This window comes from Hydra viridissima, unplaced genomic scaffold, assembly GCF_058129835.1.
Source record: "Hydra viridissima isolate aposymbiotic clone 2 unplaced genomic scaffold, HvirCarnegie_v1 scaffold_4, whole genome shotgun sequence".
Taxonomy (NCBI): Eukaryota; Metazoa; Cnidaria; class Hydrozoa; order Anthoathecata; family Hydridae; genus Hydra; species Hydra viridissima.
The window spans coordinates 16,059,112-16,075,547 of record NW_028324303.1 but is presented as its reverse complement, the minus strand read 5'-3'; the positions used below and the strand labels follow the sequence as shown (position 1 = coordinate 16,075,547).

The window sequence follows — 16,436 nt, the reverse complement described above, 5'->3', positions numbered from 1 at the left end:
TGATTTTTACCAAAACAATTATCTAGAAAAAATATTATATTAACATATTTTAGTATTATGGATATCAATTAGATGTGGTTGACAACTTTCACCAAGTAACAATATAGTTTTGTTGATAAATCTAAATGTCTTTAACGTGATAGGCCAATGAATGAAGACTTTCACAGAAAAAAAAAAAACTGATTCTGGACCATTGTGCTACTGTCTTCTGAAAAAAGATAACTCGATGTTAAACGTTCAAAAAGCGTTTTCAATGAGAGAAACTAATAAACAAAAGATCCCCGGAGTTAGTTACGAATTAACATGCAGCAGATACATGCAGGCTTATTACATGTAGGAGATACATATATGTAGGAGATACATAGATAACAGATGTCATAAAACGAGAAAAAATTTAAAACTATCGTTAACATAAAGAATAACACGAAATAAGGATAAAGTTATATCTATATTCATATAGTTGTATAAACAAATGTTTACAAAATAATATCAAGATTTTTGAATGTAATTTACTCAAAGAAAGTAGAAAAGATGATCAATCAACTAGAGCACATCAAAAAGATATAAAAAATTGTTTTCATCGCAGCCATTTTAAGAAACAGATCAACTGAGTTCTTTTTTGGTTTTAAAATGAATTTAACAAACTTTATAAGTAGATCAAACGAACAGATTAACATGGTACAACATTATGAAAATGAGGCATCAGTTACATCCCCAAAGGAATTCCAAACTTTAAACTCTTGACTCTCAAATTCAGACGCTGAAATGTAATAATACTAATAATATTTATGTGTTTTAATGATGTTATAATAGTTAAATAAGTAATAGCAACAAATATCGGTTGAACACAATGAAATTCACCACCCTTTAACAGTTAAGTACTTAGAAACTACTAGAGTATATGATTTTCTTGCAGAAGGCAGCTAATGTGTTGTTTGATTGTATTGGTGTTAAGTATTGGTTATCAGTAATATCGGGTTAAAATCAGTAAACAAATATTAAATCAAGAAAAAGTTTTTTTCAAAATTCTTCATTATCACAAATTACCACTTCAAAATTGGCCCATGTAGTTCAATCTTTAGTTGAATTTATTTTACAGAGCTATAAAGCGATTCGATGTACTGAAAGAAAAGCAAGAAGTGGAAAAAAGGATTTATATAAATAAGATAAATATAAAAACAAATCAATCATTCACTCAAAAAAGGCAAATCCATGTCAGTCACAGAGAGATGTTAAATTTAAATGCAGCCAAGCTTTGATAGGAAAAGTACTTAAACCTGAAGAATATAAAGCATATCATAAAAAAAAAAAATTCCCAAGCAATCCATTAAAGAAATTAAAGCCATTGTTCGAAAAAGCTATATAAACTTTTAGACAATAAAACCTATTGGAAAAAGATATTTTTATTGTTGCCAGGCCAGCAATATTTTTATCTGTCAAAAGGTAGATATGTCACCAACAAGTTCAAATATATTCAAGCTAAAAAATTTGTTCCCAAGTTCCTTGTATGCAAGCAATCTGCCCTGTGGTTTTAAAAGTGCACCATACATTGCTCATAAGACTTTGAGCTTGGATTTTTATTTAGAAGAATCTTTAAAGAATCTTCTTTTGCTATTGATTAAAAAGCACAATATACCCACAATATTTTGGCCTAATCTGGCTACAATCCACTATTTCAAGAAGTCTCTAGAATGGTGTGAACAAAATGACATCGAATTGGTATCTAAGGAAGCAAATCCTCCAAACTGTCCTGAGCAGCAAGTTATTGAAAATTATTAGTCATTTACAAACGGGATCCTATTGAAAAACAAGAAATTAGCTCCAGATGAAGAAGATTTTAAGAAAAAGTGAATATCAGCTTCAAAAAAAGTAACTCAAAGCAAGATCCACAACATGATATCAAGTACCGACAAGAATTTTCGGTTTTTAAGTGTCCAAATTAAAGATTTAAAAAAAAATTGAATAAAATTATTTAGTTAGCTTCATTGTGTAAAAAATTACATAAATTTGCTAAGCAGTTTTTGAACAATTAACAATTAAAGGGTGCTGAATTTCATCATGTTCAGCCAATATTATACTTAACTCCAGATAAGTAGAAAACCTTGAAAATCTGCTGTAAAAAATAACAATACATCAAACATCACTTACAAGTATATATTTTTGCCTTTGTGCTCGGATCGATTTCTACTGATTTTCCCTCTAAGCTTAAACCGCTATAAGTAAAATCCCGAGTTTTGAAGCAGATCTAAAAGTAACATTTATATTGTGAACAACCGAAATTTCAGCCGAAACCGAAAGTACCAAAATTTTGTTTCAGTAAAACTGTAACCAAAAGTGTAACCAAATTTTGAGTGAAACCGAAACCAAAACAGGCTGAAACTTGAAAACCAAATTAAAACCAGAATAAAATGAAATAACTATTTTACAAATACAGTGTGTCCCATAAGTTACTACAAAAACTAAACCTGTGCAAATATATATATTTCTGGTGAACCGAGCATATTTTATCTTTTTTGTTGGTTGGGGTTTTCATATAAACTACTAAATTTTGCATATCAGTGCGACCGCAGTTCTATTTTATCATTTAAATTTGTTTGATTAAATATTTGGAAAAATAAAAATGACTTACTTTTGTAGCAATCTATGGGATACATGGTATTTAAACGATCAAACGGTCAGTGTGTAACATAATTGAATAAAAAATAGAACATGTGAAGACATATTAATATTTGAAGTTGACTAATATAAAACTGAATCAAATTATGTAATGTGGTTTTATTTAAAATTGCTGCATTAGTTATAATTAAAAACTGATTATGCTCCTAAATAATTAAAACACCAATTTAACAGGAAACCATCATGATGCCACACTAAATTAAAAACAAGTTATCTAAACTTAAAAAAAATCTCCTTAGAAAAACTTCGGTTCATTACGGTAATAGTTTGAACCAAAATTTTGTCTGAAACCAAACAAATAGAATGTTGTTGAAACAGATTTTTCAGTTTCAATTTCAGCCCAAAGTTCTATCAAAACCAATAGAGAGAGTTTCTGCTCACTATATTTATATATAATGAGCGGAAATTTTTTTAATATATATACAGTGGTGTAAAAAATATTAGAATCAACTCCAAATTTTAGTGATTTCTTAGATTAAGCCATATGCTTTTAATTTTTTAATTTAGACAAAGTCAAAAAGATGTTTATTTTTCTACATAATTATTATTATTTACTTTCAGAAAGAAAAGTGAAAAAGAATTGAGATTTTAACCACTTTATTAAAACTTAAGTAATTTTGAGGTAAGTTGATCTTTTTATCTAACTTTTATGCAAAAGACAGATTTAAGATGACTATTTTAACGCATCTTATGATTATTTTTCAGGTTTTTATAATTGTGGGACAGTATACTTATAATAAACCAGGCTTATGACAATATTTTTGTGCATGTTTTATTTGTCAGGTTTTTTTGCTCACAGACCAAGGAAAAAGCTGCTAAAGAATAAACAAAAATTCAGGCATCTTCAGTGGGCAAAGGATCATCAGAAGTTGGACTCCTGTTAATTGGAGCAAATTAAATTGAATTAGTCTGTTACCTTTTTCTGCTTATAGCTAGTCTGTTGTATATTTTTTATTGAACTTTTACACTTTGCAAATTATTTAAAGCCTTGATCTTAAATAAGCTAAATTGACAATTATTTCTAATAATTTTTTTTAATGTATATTGTATATGATTATTTTACTTATTGGGGATTCTTTTTATTTCAAGGTGTGTTTTAGTGATGAATTGGTTTTTGAGATTCTGGATGACAAATGCTGATACATTTGTCACTGTCAGGGAGAAGAGTTCTCATCACAATCCCTGGTCAAGACTGGTAAACATCCAGTTTCAATAATGGTGTGGTCCATGATGTCAGTAAGTGGTGTTCGGCGGCTTCACATTGTTGAGGGCAAAATGAATCAATACAAGTACATAAATGTTCTGAATCAAATATAATTACCAGACATTCCAAATCACTTTCCAGATGGAGGTTGTATTTTTCATATGGCCAAGTTAGTGACTGCCTTATTGAAGAATTTCTGTTCTTCCATGTCCAGATAATTCACCTGATGTGAACCCAATTGAAAACTTGTGGATGATTGTCAAACGGAGGTTTGCCTACAATAAGCCAACAAGCAAAGTCACTCTTATTGAGACACAATGTGGGAACATGATGCTGAAATCAAGGAAATATGCCCAAAATTTATATTTGGCCAAAACGTGTTGAACAGTTAACTTAAGCAAAAAGCGCATCAACAAAATATTAGATTTGAGCAGCAAAATCTACTTAATAATCAATTTGCAATAAACCTCTTATTATGTGCTTTTTAATGTAATGATTCTTATAATATTCACACCACTGCATTTATATATCAATTTTATCATTTTAAACACAGGATTATGCACTGTCACACTTAGACAAAATAAGGAGGAATGTATTACCTTGATATAGGAGTTGACTCTAACTAAGAATTGATCTTTAATTAGAGAGTCTCCAGAACTGAAAGTTACAGAGAGTTCAATTGATGATTCAAAGTCAATACCTCTTCTTGTGAATTTGTTACCTATAAAATTGAAGATTACCAAAAAAAAAATGTTTGTACCTAATCAAAAACAACCTATAATTTTTTAACAGTTTTAAATATTAAAATCTGAAATTTCATGTCATTCCAAATTATTGATATTAATGTTTACATTTTTGATAAATATTGATTAAAACACATCATTTAAAACAATCAAACTAAAAATATGGACAACCTAAACACCAGAGTAGTTCTGATTTGCTTTCTGACACATTCACAGTAGAAGATGAGGGGGTAAATGTCACACTTGTAATAGCTCCTCTAACAAACAATTTAAGACTTAGATTATTGATTGAACCATCTCAGCTTCTTGTTTGTAAGTAAAATATAAGTAAATAAAAATTTAAAAAAGCCTAGTAATCCTTTTAAATTTTTTTAAGTTAAGTTAAGAATACAAAATGATAGTAAGGACTTTGAATTTCTAAATATTGAAAACACATTTTTTACATATCACACATTTGCTCTTAAAATTTTTTACAATACTATAGTAGAACATTTAAATTTGCAGAATGTTATCTTATCATACTAACTCTTTTTTCTGCATTTTTTGCATTTACTAATATAATGCATTAGCATAATGTGATTAATCTGAAGTTTATTCTATAATATTTAATTATCTATCTATCTATCTATCTATCTATCATCATCATCATTCACTTTTTGCTAATGCATTAAAATTGTAAATGATACATGTAATTTACATAAATAGTAAATTCCTAAAAGTTGTAAATAATTACTATTATAGAGTTGTATATGAGTTTTAAAAACATTAAAGAGTTTAAAGCAAGGAACATTTAATATGAAAATACTTTAGGAAATGTAACAAGCTTTTACCTATTAAAGAATGGAATCACTACATTAAAGAATTCAAAGCTATTTTTCATCCTAGGTTCAAGAAATATCTGTATAAGAATATCCACTTTTTCACGAGAACCCTACAAAAAACAAACAAACTCAAAGAGAACAAGTGCTTTGAAAAAGATTCAAAACCTATTGATTTAATCATTTTTGATGCCTTATAGGATGAGTTAAAACATTCGTTTCAGAAGAAAATAACATAAAGGATATTATTTATTGATTAAACTTCTATTAGAAACTACAAGATTAACAATTTCTTTGTTTGCATAATTATCAAAAGTTTGATCAATCAATTAAAATAGTAAAGACCTCTAAGTAATAGTAAATCAAAAAAAGAATTAAAGACTTGCCTTCATCTTAAAGGATGCCTTTACAGGACACTCCTTTAATTGAGCTTTATAATGACATAGTGGGAATGTTTCATATGGCGGACAAAATCTTATTTTTCTTGATACAGCTTGCTCTTCGTCTTTCCTATTTCGTTCCATAACAAAAGTCACTTCATCAACTTGTTTCACACAAGAGTGAAATGACATTTGACTTAACACACCAGTATTAAGCAGACACTGTAGGGTCAATATTATGTCTGGAGCTTCTTCTAAATCAGCCTATAAATAAACATATTGTCTATAATTAATATTTTATCAAACAATTGACTTTTTGAAAATTAAAGAAATCTGAAGCAAATAAAAAACCAGAGAAGATTGGTTTGATGTAGCATGATGAACTATAATAATTTTGTTAAGGCTTCTTTGCTTGGAAATTGTTTAAAACAAATATTTTACTAATATCCAATGAATAAAAGATAACTTTAAAGTTAAGGCCTGTTTAAAAAGATCTTTATGAGGTTATGCTAAGGTCTACTTTTCTAGGACTATTAGTTTTAGTAGTTGTAGTTTTTTCATAACGTTGGTGAAATTATGTTAGGATTTAGCCATTATGTTAAATTATGAAAATTATAAGACTTTTCCCTGAAAAAAACTAATTTTAGGGGAGACCAGGTAACCCTGTTAGTAATGAATGATTGATTGTAAATAACCTTTTTAATCAAATCAACCCAAATGAAAATTTAAACTTAAAACTTCAATATTGGATGACAAAAAAATCTGACAAACTTTATCTTCAATAAAATTACATTTAATATCTAAATTATACATAGTTATTATTTATTTTAAAACAAAAAATGTTTTTTTTCATTAATGTACTAACAGAATCAGCCTAATGTGAACTTGCCAGATCTTGGTAAAAGATATGTTTACTTTCAAAATGATACTCTGAAATTTTTCATTTGGTATGAATTCAACAATACTTCTTTAGTTATATTGTGGAGTAAAAACAAATGTTGTGATTGATTTTTATCTTTTTACTCTTGCTAAAGTAAGAATGAGTGGGTTCTGTTTTTTTACTTACTTTTTTTTTAACTAAATTTTTACTAAAAAAACAACAACAAGAACAAAAAAACTACTTAGAAGGAATTTGTGAAAAGTTGTTGAAAGTTGTTGCTACCTTACATTTATAGCTATTCCTAGATATAATAATACATTCTACATAGTTGTGCAAGTTTGTCCATATTTTATTAACATTTGTTTGATATTTATTTGATTAAACAAAAAAAAAAAAAATTAATCCTATTATCAAGAATACCTGATCTCCCATACTTATGAGCACAATTACATTTTTTATAAAAATTACTTGCATTTTTACCTTGCAAAAAACTGTTCCAAAAATCTCAAAAACATCTGCAAGCTCTTGTTTATCAAACTGAATCAAACAATATCAAAAACTGAACAAAATGATAAGCAACAGCAAATTAAAGTGAAGTGAAGAAAAATGAAACATTTGCTGAAATTTAAATATTGAAAACCTGTAGAGCTTTGATGTTTTCTTTAATTGTCAATTGAATACACTGTTTTCCTTTATTAAGGACTGGGCGCCAAATAGGAGCCTAGAAAAAAGTTTAAAAGATATAAAATAGTGTATAGCAAATTAAATGACATAAGTAAATATTTGTTGACTATCCTTGTTGTAGAAAAGAGCATTCAGCAAGATCATACCTTTGATTTCAACACAGTAGAACCTTTAACAGTAGAAAGCAAAGCAAAGACAGTGTTAACATTTAATTCAACAGGAATACCAAATGGAAAACCAACCAAAATATAGCGATGAAGACTGTTGATTTGTTCCTCTAATGACTAAAATAATTTCAACTTTTTAATGAAGGCCTCTAAAAATATCTTTTCTGTCTGCTAATAGTAATTCAAAAATTTATTTGTTTTCAGGTCCTGTTGTGCAGAAAAATTACAGAAACGAGGTTGAAATTACATAAACAGAGCAAACTTTTGAAGATAGACAAGTGAACATTATCTAACTACATTTGATTTATTAAAAGTAGAGTAAAGAGCAGGCCATGATAGAACTGAAAGAGACTTTGAATCAGTTATTTCAACATCTTAAAATTGAAACCAGAAAACTACTTAAAAAGAGGTAGAAGTATTATCGATTTGGGCGGTAAAAAACTATTCGTTTTTATCTATTGCATTTAACTTAAAATTATAAATTTAATATAATATTACAAAATAATTTATACAAAATTTTATACATTTAAAATAATATTATAAAATAAAGTAGGATTTAAAATTGCATCCCATAAATCTTGAACAACCTTTAATACATGAGCATTTTATTTATTGAAAAAAAGATATTTAAGTAACTCATGCTTTCAAGTTGAATAATTCTTAATAAGAAAACTTTTGAAAACACATAATACAAAAATAGTTTAAAGAACTAATACAATTTAAAAAATAAAATATCATTTAAAACCAATAGGTTCTTAACTTTTTAAAAAAAATGAACTTAATTCTAATTAATTTAATGGCTGAACCTAGAAAGTGAATAAATTCAACCTAAATAACATCTGATTTTTGGTTACCATTTTGATAACTTAAATCTGTTTTGTAAATAAAAAATAAAAATAATGAAAAAACTTGAATGTTTTTAGTCATCAAAACTAATTAATAAATCATTTTCATAAAAATAATTATCATAATAAAAACTATAATTAATTTACTTACTTCAGCTAAAATTGTATTATCCATTATGCTTGACATTCCCTCTAGTGCAATAACTGCCATTAATACACCACTAACAACAAGTAAACAAAACTCTTGAAATTTTTACTGAAACAATAAAAAACAAAAGTCTTAATCCTAATATATTAAAGCTTCTTTTTAAAAAACATTTCTCTATCCTCACCTAGAAGGAAAGCAGTCATTCATCTCATCACTAACAATGCAACAGTATATAAAACGATCCTTAATAAAAATAAACAAAATATTTATATTTGTGTGTTTCAATTTAATCATCCTACCATAAAACTATAAAACGTTCACTTATATAAACAACAAACAAATAAACTATCTACTTTTTGAAATGCAACAACAGGGTATAGATTTTCCTTTACCAAATTGTACACTGGAGCGGTCTTGTTTGAAATGCAACTGTGAGATTCACTGATTTTCTAATAAAAAGATCACAGTTCTTATTCAGATAAATTAGATGATTATAAAATTGATGGTTATTCTTAAAAAAATCAAAAAGCTTCTCATTTACCGAATTTGCTTCTTGAACTTTATTTAATTCCCTCACAAGCAGAGCAGTGAAGTTTTTTGGTACCTCTGAATACATATCCCCATGGATAATTTTGTGTTTACGTTCAATCACAGGAAAAGTTCTAAAAGCAAATTTATGCAAAAAATTTTCAAACTTGCTGAAAATTAAACTTACAAAACAATATTTTATCAACTTATTTACATTTTAAGGTTGCAATAGAGTTTAAAGTATATCAAACTTACCTTTTAAAAATAAGCTTTGGCGTATCATCCAAATCTTTATCATAAGAACTAATAACATAAACTGCACGAAAAGCCATCTCACATGTCTACTTTTATGAAAATATATATTATAAAAACAGAGAAAAACTATTATTATGAAAAAGATTTAAAAAGTTAAAAAAAAAAAGAAGTTTAAAAAAAGGAAACCAAATTTCAGAAAATTAAGAAAATCTGGCAAACATTTGTATCACATCTTTTGAAAAGTTGTAAATTAATTTTAATGGAAATGATCAATAAAAAAGTTCTCTACCAATAAAAGTCAAAAAGATAACTAAAGTCAGTGTCCCCATAAAGAATAAGAAATGATAAAGTTAACATTAACATATAGACCGTAAGATACACTGAAGCATCGATATTGTATAAACTATTTAAAAAAAGAATTTTTATTTATAAGTAATAATATTTGTAGTATTTAATTCACAGCATAGGAAACAATTAGAAAAAGGTTTTATCTTAATCTTGATTGTTGCAAATCAAAAAACTCATCAGCATATTGGTTCATTTCACTTGAAAACTCACAAACATTACGCCAACATTGTGGAATAGATTTTAAACCATAGTAACTACCGGCTATTGCACCACACATAGCTGCTATGGTGTCAGTATCTCCACCTAATGAGATTGCATAATAAATAGTTTCTTCAAAACCAAAATTTATATTACGAAGGAAAGAGTACAATGCAGCCGGCACAGCTTGCTGAGCTGAAACATCTCGACCAAGTACTGCTATTGCAATTTTAATATCATCTTCATTGTTTCTATTGTTTGCAATTAGCAATTCTTTTATCCTCTGAAGTTGGTGAGTAAAGGAGAAATTTTGTGAACGAGTCCAGTCATACAATGATTCCAAATTTCTAAAGATAAAAAATAATTGCCAAACATCAAACCTTCTAATTATCCAAGTATTGGATGAATGAACAAATGAATTTAAATAAAATTTGAATCAACAGTTCCAGATTGAAATTAGACAGAAGAGTGTGAAAAAACAATTCATTAAATATCTAGCCGTGAATTCAATTTGTCCTAACTGGACTTATAAATCAGTTTTATATTTTGATTGCAAGAAAAAAGAAGTCTTTTTCCAAAAAAAATTCAAAATCTCTTAAAACCCAAATATATGTAAAATTATATTTTTGGATAAAAACCCTAAAATATAAGCCTCATGACTGACATTGAATAATTCAGAGATCAAATTAAACTTTTGAATAAAATATTTTGTGAAAAACTACAGAAACTAGCAAAACCTATTAGTTATAAGTGTAATTTGTTGGTCACCTTTTACAGTTTGTTTAGAAAATACTCTAACCATTGCATCAGTCTTGAAATACTCTCACCATTGCATCAGTCTCAAGTCCACACAGTATTTTAAATACTGAGAGAATTTGTCTCTTCCTTTATGCACTTGTTATGATTGTTGCAGCTAAATTCTCTTATTCTTATGACATACTAGTAGACCTTACCAACAGGTGCAACTTAAACTCATATTTATGCATATTGACACTGCTCCATCAGTTTTATGGGTAGTTAAAACAGCTCTGAAAGGTTTGTTCAAACTTTTAAAAGGGATTTCTTTAAAAAAAAAAAAGAAATTGTAAAACATACCTTTTTGTATCATTGGAAACAGATTCAACAGATTTCATTTCATTTATTAATTCATCAATAAATAGAATTGGATTAATATCACTTGTTGCTTTGATAGCTTTTCGAACTGCTAAGGCTTGTAAAATTGCTCCATTGTATCCATTCTTGTTGTTGTGAGTTAAAATAGAAGTTTGCTTAGCAAGCTAAAGATAAATTTTGTAACAGTCCTTTAAAGTTATTATTATTACAAGTTGTTATTATTAATTATAATAAGTTATAAGTTATTATTATCACATAACTATCATTACATTTTTTTTTAAAATAATAACCCTGCTCAAAGATTTTATCTACTTATTTGTCTATCATTACTTTAAACCAACTAAAGAAATAACTTGAGCAATTTAACATGTAAACTATGTATCTGAAATTTTAATTGTTTTACTCCAATACACTAAATTAAAAAAAAAAAAGAAAAAAAGAAAGTAAGATCTTGATTAAAAATGAAGAGTAAATAATTTAAGAGCATGTAATCATTAAATAAGAAGTCAATATACAGATGATCACCTCAATACAATCTTCAAGTGATAATGCAAACAAAGCTGTACATGCTACCCTCATAGCTGCTCCATTTCCATATGAACCTTTACCTTCAAACTGTGATTTTGAAGGATATAGGACATTCTGTTGATTAATCTCAGTTTTCATTGCTTTTTTCCATTGTTTAAAGATAAACATTATATTGGCCCCATACCCTCTTTTAGGCTCATTAATATACTCTTGTGTAAATCGTTTTGCCATATCAACTGCATCAAAACCCCTGCACTGAAGTAACGATGAACAAACACATTTTGCCATTGCAGTATCATCTAAAGTTAACAGCAGTATTTAAAAAAACTACAGCTTGCATACCTATCTTAATACAAAATTTACAAAAGTACATATAGAAATTATTAAGCCAATAGTGTTGCTTTTACTTTGTTCAGATATTTCATTAAAGTGGAAATTAAACGATTTAGAAAATCAAATTAAGTGCAAATAAATTAAATATAATTTATTTGCACACTATTTCATTTTCTAAAAATTAGTAAGCAATTTAGTAGATTCCTTTGAGGAGCTCTTGTTAAAAAATGTATGTAGGGTAGATTAGGGCAATTTTTTGATGTTACAAGAAAAAGAGGTTATTTTGGCTTACTACAGTACTATGATAATTCAATATTTATTACTTTAAAATTATTATCTACTGCTATTGATTGATTGATCATAGTTGCTGCTTAATTCTGTTGGATGTTGTAACTTTTAAATATGATTACTTGCTTAAAGCTATTAATTGAAATTATTGAGTTACTTTGGCTCCAAATGACATTATTATTTATTTTTGAAATTGATTGAAAATACATTAGAGGATTTTATATAGTATACATAATTTTGTGGCAAAATCATAAAAAAAATGAAGAAAAAGCCCCACAGCTAATAAAAAATACTATGTATATTATTTTTGCTTTCTGAACATTTTTTTATGAAATTATGGGCATATTGAGGAGATAGTAGTATGAAAAATTGATTGTATTATAAAGATGTAAGTAAATTAAAGGATTTTAAAATGATATTTAAAAACAAATTATAACTTATAATTTAATTAAAAAAGTTATTTAAGATTTAATTTAAAAAAAAAGACTTGAATTTCCAAATTGTTTTCCCAAAATTTCAAACTTGAAAATGTATGCTGTTTGTTCCAATTGAATGCATTTATATTATTCATGTCTTATCATTAAATGCTCACCATCAAAGATTATTTAAAAGCCACTATGTTAATTAGCATATGAATAACAAATTAGAAAATGCAACAATTGCTAATACTAAAGATTATTTATTGTCTAAGGGCAATATGACTCTAAGCACCCAAATCTAAAGCTCAGTTTTTATTACTTATGTTTCAGATGGAACTTAAATATCACCCACAGAAAAAGAAATTGTGTTGTGATGCCAACCTCCAATTGGCTATTCAAGCTGTTAAAGATGGTTGTAAAGCATTAACAGTGGCTAAAACATTTGGATCAACACTGAAAGATAAGATAATGGACGCCAAAAATCAGGCCTTGTTGGAGGAAAAACTGTTTACACAGCAACAGAAACAAGCGCTTAAAAAAGACTTGATTACTACCTGACACAAATCACATTTGACATCTGGCCTTCAAACATGTATGTTTTCTGTACATTCAAATTCAAAAATTTTTAAGAAATTGAGGAATTCTTTAAAGGTAGCAAAAAGGTTGCTCTCAATATTGACGTCAAAAATCAACCAGTACTTATTTATAATGTGCTGAAATCAGGTTATATTGAACAAGATATATTAATCAATTATTTAAAGTATTTCAATAACCACTAATAAAAGAAATTAGAAAAAAATGTTTACTTTATCTAGAGGGCCATAAAAGTCACATTTCTTTGGAAGCCATCAAATTCTGTATGCTTAATGAGATTGGCTAGAGACTGATGACCCATTAGAGACAAACAACTCTGAAGGATCATCGGTCTCTTTACCTTGTGATTAATTCTATCTTGTTTTTAACAATGTATGGGAAAAAGATGGCTGTAGAAAAAAAGTCAATGCATATGCTTATTGAGGGCTGTATCCTTTCCATAACATTGTAAAAGAACTCAAGTATAAAAAAATGAAAGGCATTCAGAGATGGTAATGAATTTCAAAAAAAATAAATACAATATTTCTGTAATTAAGAACAATTGCTCCTTCTCCAAAAAGTATTCAAACTGAACTCATATAAAATCTCATTCTGCATGCTTAACAAGCACTGAAAACATTGAAAAGCTGAAAGAAAAAGAAAAAAAGAAATTATTAAAAGGTAGAAAAGCTCTGGATGTGTTTTCTGATCCAATCAGCAAGTGACTCAAAGAAGAGGAAATTCTCATCCAATTAAATATAAGCAAGGGATTCAAAGGAGAGGAAATTTTGGTCCAATTCAATACAAGAAAGTGATTTGAAGAAGAGGAAATTCTTGCTCAACAGGAGTTTAAAATCATTATTCATCCTAATACAACCAAATACATTGAATGCTAGTAACAGCAAAAAATAAATAAATAACTCATTGCTGTGTGTGGAGTGTAGCATCAGTAGATTTATTAGAAGACTGGCAGTTCTTGTCATGGATGGACGTGTGAAGTCTGTTTTTGCATTGACATGTGCACAGAATATTCTTAATTCAATAGAATAATACAAATGTCTAACTCTTTTTACATTAGCAAAATCACTCCATAAAGACTAAATTGCCCAGAACCAGTGAATAAAAAAAAATTGCTATTCATGAAAATAAAAAATGAAGAACTCTTGAATCTTTAAACACTATCAAATAGATTAATATGGATTATTCTATGTTATTCAGTTATTGGTTATCTGAAGTTTTTATTTTGAATGGCTGTATTAAAGCAAATCTTTGTTTTGCAGAATCACTCATACAATCCAAATTGTTATTAACTCAAATGCTATCGATTTTCATCAAGAGACTAACTTTCTAGCCAAGAGAAATCATAAGATTATAGATAAGAATTTAGAAAAACTTTACTGTTGAGCACCTTTTTCTATAAAAAATTATTATAAAAGTTTAAGTTAACAACTAAAAATATAAATTTTAGTCAAAAATATGTAAATCAGGACTATATAATGCAATTGAATTACAACTTCACATGCTGCTATTGCTGAGTATATTTAAATAAAGAATTTTTTTTTTTTTTTTTTGACAAATAATTTTACTAAAAAACAAATATTTAAAAACAAGTTACCTGTATATTTAAACTGAATAGATTTTTTTGCTAATTCTTTTGGGCATATTAATTCTGTTATCTGTTGTCTTGGAATTGCATATTCATCCCAATGCTGCATTTCAAATGGAGCACCTAAACAGTCTCCAATGACTGATCCAACCAGGCATCCTTGAAATCTATCCCTGGCAATCTTCAGCATAATAGGATTACTAATATACACAATTCAAACATCTACAAGTAATTTTTTTTCCCCTGGATTCACTTTCTAGCTATTTTAGTAAAAAAACACATCATTTCCAGTAGAAAATAAACTTTTCAAAGTAAATATACTTTCAATAATTATAAAAATTTCTGGTGGATTTTCCAATAACCTAATATTAGTTCCAGTAGAGTATTAAATATTTTTGGCTAATAACTCTGTAACATGAGTTTGGTATTTGGCTTTAAGTATTACATTTCAAGTCTACATGTCAAATATTATGGAAGAACAGTAGCTTTTATGAAATACTTTGGTTTTGCGAACACAGTCTAGAGATATTTCCTATATATAGAGAGAAAAGCCTCTTGTAGGCTGTGTTTCTTTTTTATCCATGTACTCAGAAATAAAACAATACTGGCATTACAATGACTATCCAAAAAGTCAAAACCGCTCAGAAGCTTTCAGAAAAGAATAAATTTTCTAGATTTTCCAATTTTGAAATTCTTTCAGTGAATGGGTACCTATATGTTAAAAATTTTTTTACCAATTCAATATGATGAAAATTATAGGAACTCGTTGTGCTAGAAGAATTTTACTTTTGCATGAGAAAATGTTTCTGCTTGAAGATCGAAATCTCTATTTGAAACACGAATACCGGAAATTAACTTTATTAACTTCAGGTTTCAGTGGTTTTTACAATTAAAATACGATTTTCAGAGAATGAAGTTCATGAAAATCAGAATAATAATTTTAATTAAACGGCTCGCTAATGTTTGTCAAAAACGAACATATAAAAGTGTAAAGCTTGTTTTTTTTTTATCAACATAACGCTCATAGACATATCTAGACTCATACTTTGTTAAAAAGTAAGCATATGGTAAGCATTTCACGTTTCTTCACGTTTAAGTAGCAACTTTAGAATAAATAGTTGATATAGAGGGGTTGCATTAAACGGCATTTTTTCAAGGGTGGCAAGTTCTGAGTTTTAGCAAAAATTTAAAAGCAGTTATAAAATAAAGATTATGATAACGGAAAAAAGAATTTTATTATTCAACCCAATTCTAAGTTATATAATTTTATATAAATTTGATTATACTGAGAAACAAATTTTAACTGTTTTATTATCAATCATAAAAATGTGAGGAAACTGGTGTTCATGGGGAATATGCCAATCGTTATAGCATTGGTTTTTAAACTGATGCTGGCTCTGGTCTGTCACCCTTGGTTTTTCAGGAAAAAGTTAAGCAAATTTATATCTTTTTCTAAGTACGTTACATGACTTCTTATTTTCAGATTTGTATTAAGGTTATTTAACGAAACGTTAAGTATAATTTTTACCATTTATACTTCAAAATGAATTGAACCAAAGATAGATAGTTGAACAACATTTGTGAGAATGGCTCAATGGGGTGGTGTTTTTTTCGCTTACAACACAATAATTTTTGGGTTTTTTAGAACCAGATCAAGAATATCTGAGGTTATGGTGCTGGTTAAATCCGGCAATACTCAATG

General features: G+C 27.7%; 2 protein-coding genes across 10 annotated transcripts; both read right to left on the bottom strand.

Moving 5' to 3' along the window:
- Nucleotides 1-429: 429 nt before the first annotated feature.
- Nucleotides 430-9,576, bottom strand: LOC145182957 (AP-5 complex subunit mu-1-like). 9 transcript variants are annotated; one of them, XR_016451881.1, is made up of 15 exons: nt 9,329-9,515; nt 9,087-9,207; nt 8,938-8,994; nt 8,730-8,788; nt 8,549-8,618; nt 7,532-7,669; nt 7,342-7,422; nt 7,182-7,238; nt 5,828-6,085; nt 5,454-5,554; nt 4,795-4,880; nt 4,480-4,601; nt 3,998-4,213; nt 2,149-2,245; nt 430-760 (listed from the first exon to the last, which is right to left on the bottom strand). XR_016451881.1 is itself a non-coding variant. In XM_090085504.1 (14 exons), the coding sequence occupies exons 5-14, from the start codon at nt 8,606-8,608 to the stop codon at nt 687-689; spliced, it is 1,074 nt and encodes a 357-aa protein (XP_089941630.1). In that variant the 5' UTR covers nt 8,609-8,653; nt 8,730-8,788; nt 8,899-8,994; nt 9,087-9,207; nt 9,329-9,576; the 3' UTR covers nt 430-686. The 9 variants fall into 9 exon arrangements, 4 of the variants coding, with proteins under 4 accessions (XP_089941630.1, XP_089941629.1, XP_089941628.1 ...); XR_016451879.1 differs by having other exon boundaries at nt 8,899-8,994; nt 9,329-9,513; XR_016451880.1 differs by having other exon boundaries at nt 3,998-4,155; nt 8,899-8,994; nt 9,329-9,513.
- Nucleotides 9,577-9,650: 74 nt separating this feature from the next.
- Nucleotides 9,651-15,695, bottom strand: LOC145183549 (ADP-ribosylhydrolase ARH3-like). The gene is made up of 4 exons (XM_080058931.2): nt 14,744-15,695; nt 11,513-11,814; nt 10,970-11,151; nt 9,651-10,221 (listed from the first exon to the last, which is right to left on the bottom strand). The coding sequence occupies exons 1-4, from the start codon at nt 14,922-14,924 to the stop codon at nt 9,816-9,818; spliced, it is 1,071 nt and encodes a 356-aa protein (XP_079915057.2). The 5' UTR covers nt 14,925-15,695; the 3' UTR covers nt 9,651-9,815.
- Between the last annotated feature and the right edge of the window lie 741 nt (nt 15,696-16,436).

Coding starts and splice junctions, on each gene's coding strand:
- LOC145183549 (XM_080058931.2), bottom strand. CDS start 14,924: ATGCTGAAGATTGCCAGGGATAGATTTCAAGGATGCCTGGTTGGATCA. Junction 11,815..14,743: donor TATTCAGTTTAAATATACAG/GTAACTTGTTTT, acceptor TGTTAACTTTAG/ATGATACTGCAATGGCAAAA. Junction 11,152..11,512: donor CACTTGAAGATTGTATTGAG/GTGATCATCTGT, acceptor ATTTATCTTTAG/CTTGCTAAGCAAACTTCTAT.
- LOC145182957 (XM_090085502.1), bottom strand. CDS start 9,405: ATGGCTTTTCGTGCAGTTTATGTTATTAGTTCTTATGATAAAGATTTG. Junction 5,555..5,827: donor AGGCATCCTTTAAGATGAAG/GCAAGTCTTTAA, acceptor TGTTTTTTGTAG/GGTTCTCGTGAAAAAGTGGA. Junction 761..2,148: donor AAAGGCAAAAATATATACTT/GTAAGTGATGTT, acceptor ATTACATTTCAG/CGTCTGAATTTGAGAGTCAA.